General features: G+C 53.4%; 1 protein-coding gene across 4 annotated transcripts in view; it reads left to right on the top strand.

Annotated features, from left to right (window-relative positions):
- CPNE5 (copine 5) overlaps positions 1–22989 on the top strand; it is a 97122-nt gene that overhangs the window by 44793 nt on the left and 29340 nt on the right. Inside the window, exons 7-11 of one of the 4 annotated variants that reach the window (XM_045498005.1) lie at positions 964–1023; positions 3090–3140; positions 3444–3507; positions 15557–15660; positions 20594–20698. In XM_045498005.1, coding sequence (XP_045353961.1) covers positions 964–1023; positions 3090–3140; positions 3444–3507; positions 15557–15660; positions 20594–20698 — 384 coding nt within the window. Of the gene's footprint in view, positions 1–963; positions 1024–3089; positions 3141–3443; positions 3508–15556; positions 15661–18541; positions 18653–20593; positions 20699–21761; positions 21840–22989 lie in introns of those variants that run through there. The other 3 variants (XM_045498006.1, XM_045498007.1, XM_045498008.1) reach the window with 3 other exon arrangements.

Below are 22989 nucleotides of genomic sequence, written 5' to 3'. Positions count from 1 at the left end.
TAAGTGTAAAGGGGTGGGGGGCCTGCCTGGGTTGCTTCCCCAGCAGTGGGCCAACTTTCCAGCCTCCCTTGGCTCAGGGTAGGGGCAAAGCAGTCAGCCAGTCATGCAGGCTGAGGAGGAGTAGGGAGACCAGGTTTGGGGGGCTCTGAAGTTTATGGAATTTGGGGCCCCCAGAGTGAGGTATGTATCTGTCCCTCCCAGCTCCCAACTGCCTGGGTCTAAAGCCCATTTGTCATTCGGGTCTGTTTCCTCCCTCCTGTCACCCAGCCCACCTTTGGAGAGGCGCGCCCTCTGCGGGGATTGAGGAGGACCTCAGCAGGAGATGGCTGGGGAGGCCAGCCATGAGAGCAGGCAGGATCCTGGAGACGATGGGTTGGTGAAGGAGGGGCACCCGTTTCCCCCACTGAAGGTTTCAAATGCTTCATTCTCCCCAGTGAGACCCACGCACAGCTCCCCTTCATTGGGCATCTCCTCTGGGCCAGACCATAATCAGCTTCTCTGATCTCACAAGATTCACTCGGCAGGTCTCCCCATTTCACAGTTCACACACTGAGGCTCAAAGAAGTGGAGCAGTGGTCCTCACACTGTGGCAGGCTTATCGTCAGGAGGGCTTGTTAAAGCACAGATGGCTGGGCTCCACCCCCCACCCCCACCCCCAGGTTCCATCCAGCAAGTCTGGGGTGGAGCCTGAGAATTTACATCTCTAACACATTCCCGGGGGACGCTGATGGTGCTGGTCCGGAGACCACACTTTGAGAACCCCTGAGGGGCGGTCGCCCAGGACTTCACAACAGGGCTTGGGAGGAAGACCTCTCCTTTTTCTGGCCCATGGCTTTTGGTCCTGCTTTGACGTTTGATCCAGAATAGAAACCTGTCTCCAAGAATTCCGATGCCAAGTTCTGTGGCCTCTCAGGACGAGGGTACTTGGCTCATGGCATGCTCTCTCTTCCTCTCTCTCCGCAGGATAGGAGCATTCAGCCTGAATTCCAGGACAGGCAAACCCATGCCAGCTGTGTCCAATGGGTAGGTCAGCAGACATCTTTGGTCCTGGAGTCCTCAGACATCCAGGCAGCTCTGCAGAGGGAGCCTCAGAGTCCAGGCCCGGTCCCTGCTCCCACCACCGTGCACGCAGCCCTGGCCAAGGGGAGAGAGGAGCCTGGGTCCCTCCTGCAGGGTGTGGGTGCTTTGGGCCACTCTGCAGCCAGCCCCTCCCCCATCCAGACCTGAGCTCCAGCATCCCCAGGCCCAGTGGCCCATGGGACTTCAGGGAGCAGGGTGGGGATCAGAGGTAGGGGCTGCTTCCGGTGGCCCCCAGGGACTGGACACATTCTCTTCCTCTCTCCCTGGCCTGGTTTCTTCAGCCTCTCACCTCTTGCCCTTCTCCCCTTCCTCTTTCCCTCCCTTCCCTTTATCTCCTTACTCCACTTCCCCTCCATGCTCCCACTGCTGGATGTCTGCCTCTTCATGGAGAAGATTCTGCTAAATCCTCACTTTTTCTATTTGCTTACCAGCTGTGGTGGGCCAGCCCCATTCCCCTGGCCTCCACCCTGACCATCTGCTTTTGGCCGGCTTCCTGCAACTGTGTGCAACAAAGACCCTCCCTCCCCACTCCTTGCCTGTCCCCTCTCCTGGTTGGAGGGAAGGTCCTCATCTGAGGGTGTTGGGGGGCAGGATAGGGGATATCTGCCTGCGGGAGCAGCCTTGGAGGTGCCTCAGACAGCTGAGCATTTTGGCCCAGTGAGCAGAGCTCCACTGGCCTTGCTGAGAGCTCCCAGGAGCTGGGGTCCCAGCAGCTGCACCGGCCACCAGAGCAGCTGGATATGGGACAGGGGCTCTAGGGGGCCTAGGGTGCTCACGGCCCAGGAAGGGTGTGGATGCTAATTTACCAGGAGAGTATGGAAGCAGCAGTTGGAGAGGGAACAGGAGTCAGGGAGAAGAGCAGAGAGGGAGGGCCAGAAAGGCAGAGAGAGAGAGAAAGGAAGGCCAAGCAGGTGGGAGTGGGTTGGGTCTGGAGGGGAGGGAAGGGAAGGTGGGAAATAGGAGAGGGGCCCAGAGGCAGAGGGAGAAACACTGGCGGAAGAGGCTGGTGTGAGGACTCTGTCTCCCTGGGCAGACACATATCAGTCCCGGGAAGGGCCAGACCGGGGCTGGGGAGGTGCTTTGGGGGCACTCCCCACGTCTAGGGGGACAGGCTGGCAGGCCCTGCCACCCATCTGTGATGGGAGCCTCCAGATGTGGCCCCTGCTCTGCTCACCTGATTTGGAGAGCTCTGGGCTGTCCCCACCTCTGGGGCCAGCTCCCCTGCTCCTTTCTACTTGAGAGCCCCTCCCTCCGAAAGCTGGCACTGGGGAGAGTTCCATCAGTGGTTCTCAAAGTGGGTTCTGCCGACAGCGTGCTGCTGCTCCTGAGGCTGGCCTGAGGGGTGGGGCCGGATTTTCTCAGTTTTGCAACTTTGTAAAGGAAAGGGGGCGGGGAGGGAAATGATACGCACTGTGTGTGCATGCTGGTCATAATGGAGGCTACAAACACACTCATTTGTAGGGGCTAGGAAACGGAGGCTCAGAGAGGTGCAGGCATGAGTCCAAAGTCACACAGCTGCTGGACAACGTAACATTTTTTTCTCCCTCCCAGTGGCCCCTGGCTACACCGGGGGCCCCCACCCCCAGGTTCATCCCAAACACTGGAGTGGGATGGGCTGGTGCCTGGGGGAGGGGTCCTTCCTGACCTAGGGAAGAGGTGGTACAGGTCCCCTGGGTGAAGGCCCACCCTGGGAACTCGCCTTCCCGGAAGGGATTCTTCGGGTGGGCCGACTTCAGGTCCTGGTTGCCCCCCTCACTGAGTTGCTGCATGAATGGCCAGGAGCTCTCTTCTCTGGAGAGACCCCAGCCGAGGAGTTCAAGGGGAGGTAGCCGTGGGAGAGAGCCTGGACAAGCTGCCCTAAGAGCATTCCAGCCCTTCTGCTTAACTCCCCCTTGCTGCTCTCCCTCCCATGATAAATCGGAGTGGCTCAGAGCTGAAATGTCCCGGGACTCTGGGGGTCAGCTGGGTGCAGGGTGGGGTGGCTGGCCCACGAGGTCTTTTGCCCACAGAAGTGGTCTTTGGATGGAAAGTTTGAGAACCACTGGTCTGGAAGCCTCCGGGTGAGTCTGGATGCTTTTCCACTTCTAGGACTTTCATTGCAGACACTACCCTTGGCGGGGCTCTGGGCTCTCGGGGAGCAGGGGGCGGGGCAGCTCCAGGTCTGGGGGCCTGGCCCAGGAAGCAGTGCACTAGGCCACACTGCCACATGGATTTCAGGAGACTCTGTCTCCCCAGGGGCTTTGGGCAGGTCTGCTGGGGTGGGGGGGAGGAGGGAGGGTGAGGAGGGCTGATTCGGGGAGTGTTCAGGCTTTGTGTGTCTGTCTTTGTCTGGCTCTCCATTCTTTCATCTTCTCCTCTCCCAGTGGTGTCCCAGGGAAGAAATGTGGCACCATCATCCTGTCCGCCGAGGAGCTGAGCAACTGTAGGGTGAGTGGCAGAGGGGCTCCAGGACGGGACCTGGTGGGGGCAGGGGTGGAGCAGTGACAGAGGGCAGGCTGCTCTCCCTGTGACCCCCGGGGCCACGTGTGTCTTTGGAAGGTATCCGGGGGAAGGCAGGGCTCCTCAGTTTGACCTGGCGGTCACAAAATTCTGTAACATCAGAGCTAGCCCGTGAACTGTGAGATCGTGACCTGAGCCAAAAAACCAAGAGTCGGACGCTTAACCGACTGAACCACCCAGGCGCCCCGGTGCCTTCTCCTTTATAGCGGAGCGCACTGAGGCCCAGAGGGGGAAGGAACTCGTCCACAGTTAGCAGCAGAGCCAGACTGGCCCTGGCCCCTGCCCTCCACGCCGGGGCTCCTCCATTCCCCATCATGATCACCTCTCACATGTCTTTGAACCAAGACTGCTTTGGCTCCAGGACTGGCAGAGAGGGGCTTTTTCCGTCGTGGAGCCTGGGGGCTTGGCATGTCGTTGTCATATTGCGCTTTTAGCTCTGGAGTAGGGTGGCGCCCTGCACAGGGTCGAGGGAGTGAGGGTGTGTGGTTGGGGTGTGTGTGTTGCGAAGCTAGAGTCTGCCATCGCAGGCGGCCCTTGGTTTTGCTCCTTCGGTGGGACCGTGGAGAGGCAGGAGGTGGGGACAGCTGAAGGGGTAGCTGAGCATACCAACAAGGGGCTCAGGGGACTCAATGGCTAAAAATAATGGCAAAACATAGTGATGATGATAGTTATTACTTGTCAGGGGAGGGGCATTTTTGCCTAAGTTATCACTGCTCCTGACAACAATCCGAAGAGGTGGGTGCTGTTCTTGTTCCCATTTTACGAATGAAGAAATTGAGGCTCAGGGAAAGGGAGTCATCTGTTCAAGGACAGGAAATGGTAGAGTCACGGTTCTAACCCAGGTCAACCCGATTCTAAAACCTGGGCTCGTTCCCAGGCTTGCATGCCTCTTAGGTTCATTAGAAGCCACAGGTGGGAATGGGGGTGGGTCCCGGGGAGAGAAGGAAGAGGTGGCCACGGAGTGTGAACACAGGACCAAGCCTGGGGTAACCTGGGAACCCGAGTTCACATAGGGCTCAGGTTAGAGGGTGTGGGAGGGAGGGGGAGAAACAGGATTTTCTGACCTTCCTGGGAAATCAGTGCAACTATGATATTTGTTAGCTATAAATATTTGCCTTATTAGAAAATAAAGTTGAGCGATTAAGAAGCTATATGTTAATTCACTTAGCAATGACAACATAAATAACAACTTTTCTGAAAAATACCTACCTTTTCCAAAACAAGAGTCATTTAGTGAGAAGAGCGGCCTTGTTTTGCATTTTTGTAAATATCTTGAATGTCAGGCTGAACAGAAGAGAGTTAGAGTCTCATATTTGCTTCTGCAGTCAATCTGTTGTGTATCACTGCTAGGTAAATTCTAGAAAACTCCATGTCTTATTAGCATTATTATGAAAAGAGTTTTGGCCTCCTGGACCACCTCCTGAGGGTTCCTGGTCCATTCTTTGAGAACTGCTGCTGTGGGGGTATAAATTGTTAGCCAAGATTAATTGAGCAATTATACTGAGCCACACCCTATGCTAAGTGGTTTACATGTATCCACTTCTTAATGTGTATTAGTGTGATGTGCGATGTAATACTGTAAGTAGTGTGATGTATTACATAATATCTGCTATATTACAGTTTTTCTTTTCCAGAGAGGTTAAATGACCTGCCCAGGGTCACAGAGCCACTGGGTAGGAGAGATTTGAACCCAGGCAATCTGGTTCTAGAGCCAGGGTCTTTAAACACCAGGCTGTGGGCTTCCAAACTCTGCTTTCAGGGGCCTCCCGTTGGAGAATAAGACACAGAAATGATAGGCCAGGGCAGTGTAGTGATGACCAAATCGACTTCTAGGCCACTGCTCGTTCTGGCTCGTCCAAGTGTCTGTTAACCTCAGTGGGTCTGGAGGAATTTAGCAGCAGGACCACACCCCCTCTGGTGTACCGCCCCAGCAGAGGGCCTGGTGTGCGGTGGCCAGTCCTGCAGGATCGATCAGGAGGAATCTGTAACCGAATAAAAGCACAGACCAAATGTTTAGCAGCGGACCGCGATGAAAACTACAAATGTGTATGCTGACCATCCGGAAGTCACTGGCGTTCAGGCAAGGGAGAGAGAACACAGCCGACATTACAGGAGAGCTGTCGAAGCTCCCCGAGCCTCAGCTTCTCCATCTGTATGTTGGGGCTGATAGAGGTGTCTCCAGGATTAAAGGGGCTCATGGAGGCGGCTCTGCCTAACTGGTGCCTGGGAAGGATGGAATCTGAATTTCTTGAAGCCTAAATTCCGTTTGCCCCCAAGCTTCCAGCTCAGCTGGTGATTTCCTCCCTAGTTTATAATTAAATAAGGTAATACGAGTGAAAGTGCTTTGGAAATTCTAAAGCCCTGGACAATGCTGGGTGCTGTCATTGGTCTAGTTTTCCGGGATTGGCAAACAATCTGCCTTTTAGTATCCATTAGGCGCCTCCCTGTTCCTTGCTCCTTCCCCACCTTCCCTCCAGGGGTGGCCACAGTTTCCTTGATTTAAGCTGTTCCCAGGGCAAGGAGGTGGGGGGTGGGCTCCCTCCCCCACCCTTCCTCTTGAGATTGTCAGCTCCTTTTCTTTCGGGGCGTCTTGGGCTGAGTTCTGTCTTTCCCTAGAATACTTACAAGGAAAAGAGACTAATTCCCAGCATCTGGCTGAATGAAAATAATTACATCTGAGCTGCTTTGCTTCTGTGGCTCCAGCTCGGCATTCAGTAGGAGGATCAAAGGAAGAGGGTGGAGTCTGAGAGGGTTTTTTTTTTTTTTTTTTTTCCAACCAGAGCAGGGCTTTCTGCTCAAGTGAATGTGTTCTGCTAAGTAGTCGGATGGTGTGGACGGGTGGGGACTAGCAAAGGACTTCAGTGGGTCACCAGCATGCTTTGATAGGTTACAGAAAAGCTTTCCTTATCTAGAATTTAAACAAGAAAGTTGCAACAATTGGAATTTGATCCCAAATACTATTCATACTGGATGTTGACAACGATGAGCTTAAGCTCCTGAAGGGCCTCTGAATCACCAAAGATTTAATTATGTTCAGCAGTAAAACTATTATTATTCTGTGTAATACTGACCAACATTTGCATAGCCCTCACAATTGACCAAGATCCTCATGATTATAGTCTATTTGGTCCTCACCACAGGGCTGGGAGGTGGGTAGGAGTGAGTGCCTCCAGTTCACAGGTGCAGAGAGGTTGAAGTGACAGCTTAAGATTGCTAGGCGGAGAGGGGTGCCTGGGTGGCTCAGTCGGTTAAGCGTCCGACTTAGGCTCAGGTCATGATCTCACCGCTTGTGAGTTCGAGCTCTGTGTCAGGTTGTGTGCTGACAGCTCAGAGCCTGGAGTTTGCTTTTAGATTCAGTCTCCCTCTCTGCCTGTCCCTGGCTCGCACTCTGTCTCTCAAAAATAAATAAACATTTAAAAAGTTTTTTTTTTTTTAAAAAGATTGCTCGGCTGTGGACCCCTAGTCCTCAGGGAGTAGTTCCCTCAGCCACGGTGCAGCCATGAGCTTTATGGTACATGAAACAGGGGTGGGCTTTGTGATCTTTGTGGGGCCAGTAGCTTTCAGCAGGCATGGTGAGTGGCTGGGCTTCTAAAGAGAGCTGGGGGGGTGTTGTGGACGCACAGGTTGGACAGCTCCTGGCCCTCCCCTTCCCAGATCCTCAGCTACCCTTACGCCTGCCAGACACCCAGACCTGCTTTGCCGTGGAGCCCGGGGGTCCTGGCCAGATAGCACGTCTTCACTGCCTCCCTGTCAGGTTCCTGTACACACTGGAGAGAGTGTGGCTCCCCTCTCACAAGCCTCGGGAGTCAAAGCTTCTCACTGCAGCTGCCCCATGAGACCCCCACCCCTTAGGTATCACTAGCCCGCTCACGTGTTCATTCATTTTTTTCAGCAAACATGCTTGGCTCAGTCCTTGCCACCACCCCAGAGTTTCCAGTTTAGTGCGAGAGACAGAAATGTCAACCAGCAATCACAGTACAGCAGTAGTCCTTAATTCATCAGACCCATTGCCTCTTTTTTATTTAAAAAAAAAGGGGCGCCTGGGTGGCGCAGTCGGTTAAGCGTCCGACTTCAGCCAGGTCACGATCTCGCGGTCCGTGAGTTCGAGCCCCGCGTCGGGCTCTGGGCTGATGGCTCAGAGCCTGGAGCCTGTTTCTGATTCTGTGTCTCCCTCTCTCTCTGCCCCTCCCCCGTTCATGCTCTGTCTCTCTCTGTCCCCAAAATAAATAAACGTTGAAAAAAAAAAAAAATTTTTTTTTTAACGTTTATTTATTTTTGAGACAGGGAGAGACAGCATGAATGGGGGAGGGTCAGAGAGAGAGGGAGACACAGAATCTGAAACAGGCTCCAGGCTCTGAGCTGTCAGCACAGAGCCTGACACGGGGCTTGAACTCACAGACTGAGAGATCATGACCTGAGCCGAAGTCGGATGCCCAACCGACTGAGCCACCCAGGCGCCCCCCATTGCCTCTTTTTTAATAGAAAGCATTTTACAGCACTCTTTACTATCCTGAAGAAAAATCCATGGATAATATCATGTAATATGCCAAAATACACACAGGTGAAGGAATAAGCCCTTACAGCTACCTTGAAGAAGATGGCAAGGAAAGCAGCTTGTGCAAAGGCCCTGGGGCAGGGAGACAGTGATAAGTGATGTCAGAGAGGTGAGGGTGTAGGTGGGAGTGGGTGGGAAGTGGGGGGGGGGGAGGACCTTGTAGCAGAGCCCTTTAGCAGTTCTGAATCTTGATAAAGTCAGAACTCTCACTGTTCTGAGGACAGATACCAGGGAGAGCCCAGTGTCTCCATGTGGGAGCCTAGGGGAGAGTCCTGGGAGGAAGGGAGAGAGATAAGAAGAAAGAGGTTAGGTGAAGTGGGGGGAAGTGGTGAAGCTTTTCTGAGACTCAGAAGTATGCAGGTTGGTATTTAGGAAAGATGCATGTTATGGCTAGCACGGATATAAGTGTCCTGCAGGCTCCAGGTTCCACGCTGTGAGCACGGAGCCCAACGTGGGGCTCAAACCCATGAACCGTGAGATCATGACCTGAGCTGAAGTTGGAGGCTTAACCCACTGAGCCACCCAGGCACCCCTTTTATAATTAGTAGAATATGGTATTCAGATTTATTTTCCCATATCATTAGATATTTTTTGAAAACGTGGGTTTAATAGCTATATATTGTTCCTCTATTATATGGATGAGCCATCATTTATTAAATCTATTCTCTTCTAGGAAAAAATGTAATTAATACTGCCCTGAACATCCTCCTAGCCAAATAATCCCATTTTTCGTTTGAGCTTTTGTTGATGGATTTTGGTTAGTATCCCAGGCACATAGTCTCCATGAGTGGGAGGGAAAACAGTCAATCTGGGGTTTTCAGCTTCTGAATGACCAAATCAACAGATGTACAACTGATTAGATTGTTTGGGAAGTCAGCTATTAAGACAGCAGAGAAAAAACAGCTTGACCCCCATGTGGTTGTTACAGTCAACGTGTAAAGACAGACCCAATCTCTTAGACCAACGTCTACACCCACCATCTATATTCCAATCAGTTCTAGCCTATGTGGTCTTCGCGGACATCCCAGAACACCTGTGCCCTGGGTCCCTGCTTCTGTAGTCTTATCCCAGCAGCCTGGGGTTCCGGGCCCTTCTGTGAATGTGGAAGCCCTCTCAGAGGTCACTGCGCACAGAATGACTCTTGACTCTGAGCTGTGTTCCCTCCTGCTGGAGTGCTGAATTTCAGAGTTGTAGCTAATGATTCTTTTTCCTTTTAATTGATGTCTTCTCTTTTTTGGACTAAAAAAGACAATGTACAAGTTCCAGGAAATTTGTAAAACCCAGCCAACTTTGAGGAGAAAACAATAAATATCACCATGGTTCCACCATCCATTTAAAAGTACTTTTTTTTGGGGGGGGGCACCTGGGTGACTCAATCAGTTAAGCATTCGACTCTTGATTTCAGCTCAGTCATGATCTTAGTTCGTGGGATCAAGCCCCACATCAGGCTCTGTGCTGACAGTGCAGAACCTGCTTGGGATTCTCTCTCTCCCTCTCTCTCTTCCCCTTCCCCACTCACACACACTCTCTCAAAATAAATAAATAAGTAAACTTTTAAAAAAGCTATAAAACTACTTTTTAGGGTGTAGTATGTGAGCAAAGTGGCTAAGAACTTGGGCTCTGGATCTAGACCAAATGCCACTGCTTACTAGCTGTGTGACTGTGGGTAAGTTACTTGACTTTTCTGTGCCTCCGTTTATTCATTTGTAAAACGGCTTTATTTAAATCGTTGGTGTTTTATTATGGATTTTTGCACTGATGCTGATTTTTAAAGGTGTCACATTATATCTTTATTTTGATTACTGAGATTCGGGGCGCCTTTTAAATTTTGTACTCGCCTTACTCTCTTGTTCTGATCCTGGAGCATGCCAGCAAGACCCGGTTTTCTTTTCTCCCCTCCAGGGTGTTGCTACCCTCTCCCAGCCTTCAGCCCACCTGCTGACCTCTGGGCCTGACCTCTGACCTGCAAGGCCTCTTTGGGTCGGAGGGCTAGTGCTAGAGTGGGCCAGGCCACCCTGGAGAGAAAGGCTGTTTGCTGTAGTCTCCCAAGCAGCCTGATTAACATGTGGAAAGATGCAAATTGAGGCAATCCTGCTGTTTTAGAAGAACTTAATATGTTTTTTAAAAAGATAGGGCGAAAAGGCAGAAATTGCAGGAAATTATATATTGCAGGAGTTGTTTATCTTCTGCACAGTTGATTCCAGAGATGCTTCTGGTTTGGGAACAGCGTTTCTTGTGCTCAGAGAGCCCCACCCTCCAGCTGAAGCTATCAAACAGAGGGACCTCTGACCATGGCCGGAATTCGTTGCTTCCTAGTCCTGCTGGCTCAGTCCCAACTGTTGCCACTTCCCAGCCTCTTCCTGGGGTCCATTCACTAACCCACATTTAAGGGGAGCAGTCAAAGCCTTGTTCATATGATATGACTGTTGACATAATTCAGAGCCGCCTTCCGAAGTAGGGTCCCCAGACCAGGACAGTTCCTTGTCTCCAGGACTCCCTGGGGCGGGCTCACCCGTGAGGGAAGAAGCTTGCTTTCGTTACAGCCTAGAAATCTCACTGAAGGTCTGTTGTATCCCTGTGGATTCCACAATGGCACAGCAGTACCCATAATCTTAATGGGCTTTTGGTGATTGTTTCTGGGTCTAGATCTTGTTAGGGATGGCAGGGCAGGTTGAGCGACAAAATAAGCCGCCAGCAAAACCTGTATTTGCCATCAGCAGGGGAATGAGGTGTGGCTGCCTGGAAGCTTTTTCCAGTTAGCTGATTTTTAGAGCCAGTCTTTTCTTTTCTTTTCTTTTCTTTTCTTTTCTTTTCTTTTCTTTTCTTTTCTTTTCTTTTCTTTCCTTTCCTTTCCTTTCCTTTCCTTTCCTTTCCTTTCCTTCTCTTTTCTTTTCTTTTCTTTTCTTTTCTTTTCTTTTCTTTTCTTTAATTTTAACTAGTTTGCACGGAGGAAGCCTTTCTAAAATGGATTTCACACTTTTCTGAGTCCTCAAACTGAGGCTGCAGAACACAAATTCAACTTATCTTGATGATTCGGGGGGGTCATCATTTGGAATCTCGGTTATTAATCTTTGGAGCCAGACTGTTGTGTTCCAATCCCAACTTCTCCTGTTAGTAGCTGTGTGGCTTCCGGCGAGGGTGTTAACCTCTCTGGGCCTCAGTCTCCTCATCTTTAAAATGGGACCGATAATGGCATCTACCTCATTGGGGCGGTTGAGAGGATTCAACGAATTAAAATGAATTAGTCACCGTAAAAACAGTGCTTGGCACGTCCACCTGAGGTCGACCCATGTGGTATTGCCATTTTTGTAGGTAGGCAGTTTCATGGGGTCCGGCCCAGTGGAGGATGGCATTCCACAAGTGTTGGCCCCTGTTCTTGCAGCTGCTCCGTGCTAGGCACTGTGGGCTGGTATTTGACATATGCCATTTGCCTCAGTCTTCCTGACAGGCTCACAGGGGGCGTTATTACTCTGTTTTTCCAGAGGAGAACACCAAGGCTTAGGGTAAGTTGCTTGTCAGAGGCTGCTGAGCTGATAGGTCGCAGAAGTGGTTTCCAGCCAGGTGGCCTTGACTCCCCTGTACTGTTCTCTGTGTCAGGTGTTGTGCCGGGGCCAGGGGCCCCCCCTCCCAGGGGAGCACTGAATGGTCCTGGAAGTTACAATAATTAAGTTCTGCATTGATTTTGTCCTCATATTCCTGCCCCCCTTCCTGATCTTGTAGGGCCTTGAAGGTTCTCCTAGGAAGCAAAAGGAAGAGCTCTTTCTCCTGGATTTCTTGGTTTTGGCTGTTGCAAGTATATGTGTGTATTTTACAGTCAACCGGGGCAGGTTGCTGTGTGTGGCTTGCCTGTGTTCATTCAGGTGCAGGTGTCCTATAGGTGACCTCTGATTGTGTGGAATCACATCTGGAGATACGACTAAACCGTATCCCGGGGAAGCCGGTGGAGGGGTTTTGGATTCCCAGACTGTCCCCTGGGTGCCAGCCTTCCCCACGGCCATCCCTGTCCCAGGGCGCTCCCTGTAGCATTCACACGGAAGCCTAAATTGCCCTGCATTAAAGGACAGTGTAGTCATCCTGTCCAGCATGTCACTTTACAGATGGGGAAACTGAGGCTTAGACACCAGAACTATGGGCGCCTTGCTGGGCTATCTCCACTCTGTCCTCAGCAGAATCTGAGAGGTCAGTGTTTTCTTCTTCTTCTTCTTTTTTTTTTTTTTTAATTTATTTACTTAGAGAGAGTGAGAGTGTGCTAGCTGGGGAGGGGCAGAGAGAGGGAGAGAGAGAGCATCCCAAGCAGGCTCCACACTGCCAGTGCAGAGCCCGATGTAGGGCTGGAGCTCATGAGCCATGAGATCGTGACCTGAGCTGAAATCTAGAGTCAGAAGCTTAACCGACTGAGCCACCCAGGTGCCCCAAGAGGTCAGTATTTTCTGATGCCACTGCCCGCTGCCTCCGTGAGGAGGAGCCAGCACTGGCTTCATGGGCCTATGATCTGTGCAGTCACACAGGGCCTAAGTTCGGTTTAATGCCCTGCTGTCACATTTTCCCTTTCCACTGGGCCCCACAAATTATATAGCCAGTGCTGGGAGGAGCCCACCTGGTCCTAAGCCGCCTCCTTTTTCTAGGCCATGGGATAGAACTCCCCAGGGAGGCATTTAAAATGCTTCCTCCATCCAGCATGGGGTGGGATTGAAACTTTCTCCTACAGTGACTATAGGGGACAGACTTAGAAGGCTAGAGATCTTTTTGGGAGGCTGAGAGGGAATGCCCTGAAGTCTACCTGCCTCGGTTACCTCCTGTGTGACTGTGGGCCTATGACAGCCTTTAAAAGCCTCAGTGTCCTCATCTGTAGCATGGGGAGAATAGTGGAGTTACTTCATATGGTCTTTATGAGGATTCAATACAATAACGTATGTAAAGAGAAGGCTTAACACAGTGACTTGCACACAGTAAGTGCTCAATAAGTCAGCCATTCTCTTATTCCAGGTCTGAAGTCCTAGGTTTCTCTGGAGGCTCTAGGATTCCTGGGGCTGCTAGGCCTTGCAAGCCCCCAGTCCAGCTCCTTCTTCCTCTCGGGTCAGTCTTGAAGAGGGACACGATGAAAGCCGTCCTTACCCGCGCACCTCTGTGCTCTGGCTGCTGTGTGCCTCAGCACTGCCCCTCCTCAGAGCCTCCCTTTAGTGGGTACTTCCGTCCCAGATTAACCAGAGGCCAGCCCCTCCCTGCCCCTTCCCCCAACCCCGACCCCCCCCCCCCCCTGGAGTCCAAAGAAACCAGGGAAGAGGGCCTCACAGCTGGAACGCGCTCCCTCTCAGCAGAGTGGTATGCCCAAAGAGGCCTGACTTTGCAGCCAGTTCATACGTGCTGAATTACACTCTGCTGGTTGCCAGCTGGTGATCTTGGGCAGGTCAGCTTCTTCTGCCCTAGCTTCCTCATTTATAAAAAAGCAACAGAGGATTACTTCTCGGGCTAAAGGTGATAAGGAACTCAGTGACTTGGCTACACGTACGGTATCTAATAAATGTTTGTTGAATGAATGAATCAGTGAGTGAGTGAGTGAGTGAGTGAGTGAACGGATGCTCTGTGTTTGCTATTGTCAGCTGTCCTTGAAGGGAGGCATTTGGGGTGGGGTGGGGCAGGGGCAGAGGCCACATATGTTGTGTGTGCAAGGAGGGCAAGTGTCCAAATATCCCTAAGAGCTTACACGTACATGGCATCTAGTGTGCACCGTATATATCCTGTTTTCAGCAGTACACTCATATTAACTCACTTCAGCCTCACAACAAGCCTATGAGGTAGGCATTGCCAGTACCCTATTTTACAGATGAGGAACTGAGTGCAGAGAGGGTGATTAACTTGCCCTAGGTCACACAGCTAGAAAGGGTTGGAACTGAAGCAGGTGGTCTGGCTCCAGTGACCATATTCTTTTTTTTTTTAAATTTTTTTTTTTCAACGTTTATTTATTTTTGGGACAGAGAGAGACAGAGCATGAACGGGGGAGGGGCAGAGAGAGAGGGAGACACAGAATCGGAAACAGGCTCCAGGCTCCGAGCCATCAGCCCAGAGCCTGACGCGGGGCTCGAACTCACGGACCGCAAGATCGTGACCTGGCTGAAGTCGGACGCTTAACCGACTGCGCCACCCAGGCGCCCCTCCAGTGACCATATTCTTAACCATTATACCACCACCTTCTCCCTACCAAACCTTTTGACCACGCCCTTCAAACTTGTGGGAGGTTGCCTTTTCAGCTCTGCCACCATTTTGGTCCTCACCGGGCTGTGGGGCTGAGCTCAAGAGACCCTCTTCCCCACTGAGAGGAAGGGGGCAGCGTGAGAGTTAGGTGACTTCCCCACAGGCCCTAGCCCTTGAGGGCAGGCCAGGCCCAAAGGACTAGAAGACAAAGCTCCGAGCTCTGGCCGGTTGGCAGGAGATTTTTCGGGATGCAGAGATTTCAGGTTGAAGAGGCCACAGGGGGATGGGTGGAGAGAAGGACATGGGGGCATTTCTGCCCAGTGCCCTGTCAGCCATGGCAGACTGAGGGGCTTGGGGTCACGTGAGGGGAGGGATCCAGCAGTCCTCAGCAGGGCCTGGATACCTTCTTTGTGCTCTTGGGCTGAGTATTGGGTCATCCAGGGCCATGAACGACCCGGGGAGTCAGAAACCCAGGGCTCTGCCTGGTGAACTTGGGGGAGTCGCTCCCTGCTCTGAGCCTTAGACTCCTCAGCTGTAAAATGGGCCATATCTACCTTCGAGAGTTGGGTGGGCCTCTCCTGGGTTAGTGGGTGTGAAAGCAATGCCTCATCTGGGCTGTCCTCCAGGAGCCACACAGGGTGTGAGACAATGAGGCAGTGTGGACAGAGTGAGGGCTTTGAGGTTGGCAGACCAAGTTCAGAGTAGCCTTGAGGCTGGCCGTCTCACCTCTCTGAGCCCCCTGGTAAAATAGTAATAAAGCGACGTGCGCGTTAACATGGACGTGCCTGCTCCTGGGCTAAGTGCTTTGCAATTTGGCCCTCACGACGGTGCTTTGAGGTCTGTACTGCCGTCAGCCCTGTGTTACAGAGGGGAAGCTGAGGCTCTGACGGCTTGCCTCCCTTGTTTGAGGGCACACAGCTAGAAAGTGGCAGAGCCAGAATTCAGACTGGGGCAGCTGGCTCCAGAATGCACCTGCTTCACACACCCCCCCGGCTGCTCCATTAGACCTGCGCCGTGGGGTTTGAGGATGAAATGAGACCGTCCAACGTGTTAGCCCAGGGCCTGGCCCTTGGTTGGCGCAGGGCAAATGTAACATGCTGTCCTTTCTAACCAGCCTGGTGCTCAGAACCCTCCTATTTTCCAGGGCCCTGGGGCTGTGTTTCCACAGGGATTGGGGCACCTTCCAGCCTACTCCTGCCTCACACCCCTGTTCTCTCTCCCTCTCACCAGGATGTAGCCACCATGCAGTTCTGTGCCAACAAGCTGGACAAGAAAGATTTCTTTGGGAAGTCCGACCCCTTCTTGGTGTTTTACAGAAGCAATGAGGATGGAACGTAAGTTCTCTAACAGCACTTCACCCCCTTTCGGGAATCAGGGATGGAGGGGTGTGGTGACCCACCAGGCAAGAGGGCTTGGGCCCGCCTCTTCCCAGTGCTGCCCTGGGGCTCCTGCTCAGGGTGGAAGTCTGGGGCTCCTGGGTGGTGCCCTGACACGTGGTAGGGACTGGTGTGTGTGTAGGGGTAAGGGGTGGGGACAGCTTCCAAGCCAGCAGTGCCCTCCTGAGGGGCTCAGCAATGGTGGGTGGTAGGTACGTTGGAGGTGAGGGGAGCGGGCAAAAACAGGGCTAAGCTGGGAATAAGGAGCTCCTGTAACGGCCCCTTCTTCTTCCACACAGATCAGTGCCTATCTCTAGCCCACCCCGTCTCTACCTGCAGCCGTCTCGACACCCCACTACCACCTGGGCCCCCCACCCAATTACCAGACGCTCAGCCTGGCAAATCTGAACCCTTTTACCTGCCCAGCCCACACCTTGCCACAGGCTTCATTCAAAACCGCACACGTCTTCAAAGCCCCCATTTCCTCCTCTCCTCTCCCTAATCTAGAAGCCACCCACAATATGACAGAAACACACACAACACACTGGCAAATGTAGGTCAGCCATGCACACAGATGCACAGATTCTAGGTTGAGGGTCTGGGGACCTCGGTGCCCCCCACCAACTCGCTGTGTGACCTGGGGCAAGTTATGCCCCCTCTCTGGGCCTGTATTCTCATCAGTAAAATGAACCAGTTGGATTAGGAGGTCTCCATGGTCTCTTTAAGCAGTACAGCTCTGGGAGGCTGTGGCCACTCACAGCTGGGATTCTGCAGAACCAGGAAGCGATGGGGCCAGGGAGGTTAATTAGAGAAACGCTGCTGGAGAAGGGGAGCTTGGAAGCAGGTTTTAAAGGAGGGGAAGAAAATGGGTCCTTGGGGGAGGAGCGGGGAAAAATAATAGGGTAGGGAAAATGAAAGTAAGTGCAAAGCAGGTATGCTCTGAGCAGGGGACAGAGAGGCGTCCACCAAGTTTCCCTAGATTCTGAAACTCTGGGTGTGTGTGTGTGTGTGTGTGTGTGTGTGTGTGTGTGCGCGCGCGCGCGCGCGCGCGCGCGCACTGGGGGGCAGGGAGTAGCAGGAGGAGGTGTGTTTCAGTTCGAGGGGAAAACTGATTTTAAAACCTGAAGGAACAAAACAAGGGAAATTAGGTATGATCATTTGCATAACAAAAGGAGTCTTTGTCTCACCGAAGGACTCCCAGCAGGGTTTCTTTAAATAATTCTTGTTGACTTTGACTTGACTTGAGGGAGGGAGGAAAAGGGCCCAGTGATGCTCTGGGCGCCCACGGAAAGAAAATGTCCCCACAGGTCCCCTCCAGAGAGGCGATGCCTGGTCAGGCCGGGTCTGTCTCTGAGGTGAAGGCCAGCCGGCCGGGAGAGAGGGATTTTGGTTTGGGAGCAGGAGAGGGGTGTGTTGCAAAGTGTTTGCCAGTGATTGTTCTAGAAGAGCCTGTGTAGGATGGGTGGGGAGGGGGCAGGGAAGAGGGAGAGACTCGTGACTGACACCGCGAACAGGTGGGAGGTGCTGAGCGCAGGCGAGCCTTGCTGTGGAAAGGCAGGGAGGAAGCGGGGAGGGGAGGACCTCACTAGGCAGGACTCGGGTGGCCACTGACGGCAGAGCCCCCCTCCTCCCCAGTAGTGGAGCTGTGGGGAACCCAGAGTGTTAAAGATGGCAAAGGAGCTGGTCAGATGGGGGAGGCGATGGGAGTTTATCTGGGGGCGACTTTCGCTCGAAGCATGGGGGCTGGAGCTGTCTTGGAGGGGACGCTCAGGGCAGCTCAGGAAACCCACCCAGAAGCCCCTGAAGGGTGGGCCAGCCTGCGGGCACAGGTTGAGGCTGAACTGGTGCAAGACGGGCTTGAGGAGAGAGGAGTAGAAGACGGCCCCAGTTAGGAAGAGGACAGGAGGAAGGTCAGTGAGGGACCCCAGGGAGTGGAATGTCATGCCTGCCTCCCCAGGAGGGAAGGGGAAGGAGGCACCCACAGAGCACCCCCTGTGCTCTGGCCCTGTGCAGCCTGTCCTGCCTCGTTCAGTCCCAGTCTCTGGGATCAAGAACGTGATGGAGAGCCGGGCTGTGCCAGCCCGCCTGCTGTGTAACTTTAGGCAAGTCTCTTAACCCACGGAACCTTCTGGGAGGGTGGATATGTTCTGCGTCTGGCTATCCAGTGCGGTCGCCAGTAGCTACATGTAGCTGTTGAGTATGTGAAACGGGGCTAGTGTGACTGAGGAACTGGGTTTTTAATTGAATGGAGGTTAATTTAAAGGTCAATAGCCCCATGGGGCTACCATGTTGGACAGTGCAACTATAACGTCCACAGCTCAGTTTCTCAGTATGCGCAGTGGGGATAATCATAACACCTCCCTCACAGGGTTACTTTGAGGACCAAATGAGTTAATGTAACTAGAACAGGGCCTGGCAGTGGTAGCTACTGTTTTCTCCCCATTTTACAATGAAGGGGAAGCTCAGAGAGACAAAGTCACTTGCCCTGGGCTGCACAGCTGGTTGAAGTGGCCCTGGGACTGGAGCCTCGCCTGTCTGGCCCCGTGGCTCCTGCTCTCCCACACCACGTCCTGAGTGTATGCCCGTCTGTCAGAGTGAATGGAGTTGAGTCATGACAGGATGGCAGGGACCATCCTGAGGTCCGTGGCCACACTGAGACCTGGCCCCCCAGGGCAAGTGCAGCGGGGAGTCGAGGAGTCTGTGGGTTTGGTGGTGAGGGGCCCCGGGGGACCTTAGAGAAAGCAGTTTCAGACAAGAGTCTGAAGCAGAAAACAGAACGACACAGGGCTCAGGGAGAAGCATGTAGGGAGGAAATCGGGCTCATAGCTCAGAAGACTGGGTCAAGAAACTGGCTGGCAGGGGATAGGAGACAGAGAAGTCAGCGGGTCCAGAAAGATGGAGGGGCTGGGAGGCTCCACAGCAGGGCAGCAGGCCGGGGTCACTGCTCCAGGTAGGAGGCCTCTGGAGCCCGGCCAGGGCTTCTGCACCCTGGAACCTCCCTCCCTTCACCGCCCAGCGGCTGCACCTGATTCTCCCCCAACCCTTTCCTCTTCCTGCCTTACCTACCTGCCCCAGCTTGGGCAGCCATGGTCCCTCCTGTCCCCGTCGCCCCTGTTCCTGTCCTCGTCACCAGCTCCGGGGTGTGTGGGGAGGTCTCCCACATGTATCTCTACTCTCCAGTGGGCGGGCGAGAAGGAGCAGAGAAACGCTGAGCCGCGGTGACAGGAATGACATTTTGACTTGAAAATTGCCAGAGAAGAAATGGCACAGGCTGTGTGGGCATGGGTGGGGCCCAGGCACTTTCCGGGGTGACCTTTCCAGGCTGGGAGGGGGCTGGAGTGGATGCTGGGAAGTGTCAGGGGGACAGCCTCTGCCCCCAGCTCCACCCTGGCTCCTGGCTGCCCCTCCAGGTGGTGGGGCAGGCTTCTGGGATAGGGCCAGCAGGCGTGGCATGGGGAGTGGGCAGGGATGCTGGATTGGAGCCCAGCGGGATAAGCCAATTCAACACTTTTAGTTTGCAAAGCAGCCTCATGGATTCAGACTGGGAGAGCCTAAAGTGTCTTAGAGATTGTCTAAGCCAGGGGCCTTACTTTCACTGCCTTGAATGCCAGTGAAATCTGTGGAAACTCTCCTCTGAGACGTACAGATATTCGTTAGTTCGTTCCAAAAAAAAATATTTAGTGAACACTTACTAAGTGCCAGGCACTGTTCTGAGCACTGGAGATACACCAGTGATCAAAGAAGACAAAACGCTTGCCTTTACAGGACTTACATTTTAGTGATAGACCGTACAATAAATAAGGAGATACACAGACTATGTCAAATGTCAAACAGTAACAAGTGAAAAAGAAAAAAAAAGCATGGAAGGGGTCTAGGGGATGTCGGAGTCAGGGGACCAGGAGCTGTCAATTTGATATATGGTGCTCAGGGCAAGTGCTCGTGTCAGAGGGGTGACATTTGAGTAAAGACCTAAAGGAAGTGAGGAGGCAAGCCATGAACATGGAAATCTGGGACAGTGTTCCAGGAGGGGGACAGCAAGCAGATGAGAGTCACCCACCCAATTTCCCCCAATTCCAGGGGTTCACAAACCCTGAAATCCCATCCACAGACCCTGAAATCCCTGAAATCCCTGAGACCCATCCACATGGGTCTCAGATGAAGAATGGCTGATAGCAGCCAACTCCCTGAGTTCACAGGGGAGGGTTCTGCTAGCTCAAAGTCACACAGGGTGGGGGGAGGGGGGAGGAAGGGCAGAACCCATATCTCCTGATGCTCTGCACCTGCTCCCTCAAAGATCACCAAGAGGGGCACCTGGGTGGCTCAGTGGGTTAAGCATCTGACTCACGATCTCAGCTCAGGTCTTGATCTCAGGATCGTGAGTTCAAGCCCCACTTTGGGCTCTGTACTGGACATAAAGCCTACCTAAACAACCAAACCAAAAAACATCACCAAGAACTGGCCATCTAGTTGGGGGGCCTGGGGGGCTCAGTTGGTTAAGTGTCAGACTTCGGCTCAGGTCCTGATTTCGCAGTTCATGAGTTCTAGCCCCCCCCCCCCCCGCCCCCGTCGGGCTCTGTGCTGACAGCTCGGAGCCTGGAACCCGCTTCAGAGTCTGTGTCTCCCTTTCTCTCTGCCCCTCCCCAGCCCATGCTCGCGCGCTCTCTCTTTCTCAAAAATAAAATAAACGTTAGAAAGAATAAAATAAAAAAAGAAAGAAGTGGCCATCTAGTTCCTGGCTGGATGCTGCTACTGACAGGTGGCTCATCATCTCACGCAGCTGTAGTTTCCACTGTCTGGCATCCGCAGAGCCTCTTGGGTTGTGGCCCCTCTGTTGACCTGGATTCTGCCTCCCTCGATTCGGGCCTGACACCTTCCCTCTCTTCTTCACCAGCTTCACCATCTGCCACAAGACCGAGGTCATGAAGAACACCCTAAACCCAGTCTGGCAAACTTTCTCCATTCCTGTGAGAGCACTCTGCAACGGGGACTATGACCGGTGAGATGAGAAAATGTCCCTCCCCAGCGCAGGTGCACGTGCAGGCTGCCCAGGCAGTATGGGCGGAGCCTCCTGGAGCTGCACTGTCCCTGCCTCTCACCTCCCTGGGCAGTGTCTGCCTTTATCTCCTCCCAGGCCTCCCTCCCCACCCTCCCCCACCGCTGTCTGCCCTCCCCTCCCCCGCATTGGTGAAGACCTCCCCAGGCTGGGGGATTGGGATTCCCCGGGGGAGCCCTTGTGGGTGTTGGGGGTCCTGGCCTGGAGCTCTGCAGCCTGTGTCTCCATGATTTCCAGTGGAGGGGCAAGTGGGAGTAGGTTGGGGCTCTAGATGCAGGCTGAGGTGGCCGGGGCCCCCACCAGCCCCAACTCCTTGCAGATGGAATCCGGGGAATCAGCATCCCAAGATAAATGGGGGGTGGGGGGTGGGGGGTGGGGCGGAGTACAGAGAACTCGTGAAACTTTTTTTTTTTTCAACCTTTATTTATTTTTGGGACAGAGAGAGACAGAGCATGAACGGGGGAGGGGCAGAGAGAGAGGGAGACACAGAATCGGAAACAGGCTCCAGGCTCTGGGCCATCAGCCCAGAGCCTGACGCAGGGCTCGAACTCACGGACCGCGAGATCGTGACCTGGCTGAAGTCGGACGCTTAACCGACTGCGCCACCCAGGCGCCCCACGTGAAACTTTTTTGATGTGACAGCTTACTCTTATGACATGTCCACTATCGCCATCACCCTTTAGAGTGTAGACTGTTGGGCGTAGGTCCCGGGTCCTCGGCTTCTAATCCTGGCTCTGTGACTTAAAAGCCCTGGCACCCTGAGCAAACTTTGACCTGTCTGAGCTTCAGTTTCCTTATCTGTAAAATGGGTTTTAAATGGCTACCTACCTGCCTTAAAGGGCTGCTCAGAAGCTCCACAAGCAGGCTCTGGTGTGCATAAAATACCAAACCTGGCATTTTGTCCACAAGCGTTTATAGACTTCCTACCAGGCACCAGGCACTGTGCGCTAGATGCTGGGAAATCCGCAGGGAACAAAACACATAGTCTTCACCCTTTGCCCAACCTTGTGGAGTTTACATTCTCGCGGGGGAGGCAGACATTAATCCAATAATCACACAGAGAAACATGTAATTACAAACTGTGGTAAGTGCCGGGGAGTGGGGGGGGGGGGCGGTGGGGGTAGAAGCTGGAAGCTGGTATCGGTCTGTGTTAAGTCACGAGAACCCAGCCTGGTTTCCTGGTGATTGCTGTAGCTGGGGGATGAGCTGGCAGGGGGTTCATGGGCAGGGCTGCCTGGGCAGCCTTGAGGAGGCCGGGCCTCTGCTGGCCACTTCGACAGGAATACTGGGGTGTCAGACACCTTCGGGGCATCCTGGCCGATGGCATTGGCGTGGGCTCCCTGGGACCCTGCTCACAGTGGCTTCCGACTGGGTATGTGTGGTGGGATGGAGAGTGAATGACAAGGTGGATGGCCTTCAGACACCCCTGTCTTCCTCCAGGAAGCCCTCAAGATTGCCTTACTAGGTTGCTGATCCAGGAGATGAAGTGGCTCCTTTTCCTGCCTCTTTGTTGGGAACAGAACAGCCACAATCTGCTCCAAAGGCTGTCACTGAGCACCTCCAGAGGCAGTCACAGAGGCTGGCTCCACTACACCAGCAGCTGTGTGGCACTTAGGGGAATATAAATGTAGCCACGTTTCCATCTTGAGGGAACTTGAAGTCTGACCACAGGGAGTTCAGATGTGTGCACATCTGCATTTTAGATAGCTAAATAATTGTGCAAAATAAGACTGGAGACAAAAATAGGCATTCCAGCCAAATGAACCCCTGGTATGTGTCTGACCGGGTCCTGAGGCTTCTGGGGTGCTGGGGGCTGGGAGGACGGTCTGGTTGGAGCAGCAGGGTTAAAAGGAGGCTTGGGGAAGGCTGGGAGGAGCTGGGGGTATTGGTTCCTGGAAGAATGGTTGAGATGACAGGAAAAGGGAGGGGAAATTCAAGGCTGAGGGATGGGAGAGCCTGGCAGGTCAAGTTGCACAGGGTGGGAGGAATTGAGATCTCTGGCTCCTCTGCCCAGAGGCTGTTGGGGGTCCAGCTGACCCCCCACAGCCCTGCACCCTCAGAACCCAACCTCGTCGGGGACAGTGAGGAGGGCAGCCGGGCTCAGAGGCCTGGGGTCACTGTGCAGCCACTGGAGGAGGTGAGGGTGTGGTGGAGGGTGCAGATGGTGGGGAACACCCCCACAGGCCCCCATTTCCCCCTCCCAGGCTGAGCCCCAGACCAGTTTCCCTGCAGAA

This window comes from Leopardus geoffroyi, chromosome B2, assembly GCF_018350155.1.
Source record: "Leopardus geoffroyi isolate Oge1 chromosome B2, O.geoffroyi_Oge1_pat1.0, whole genome shotgun sequence".
Taxonomy (NCBI): domain Eukaryota; kingdom Metazoa; phylum Chordata; class Mammalia; order Carnivora; family Felidae; genus Leopardus; species Leopardus geoffroyi.
This window is presented reverse-complemented; position numbering and strand designations above follow the sequence as displayed.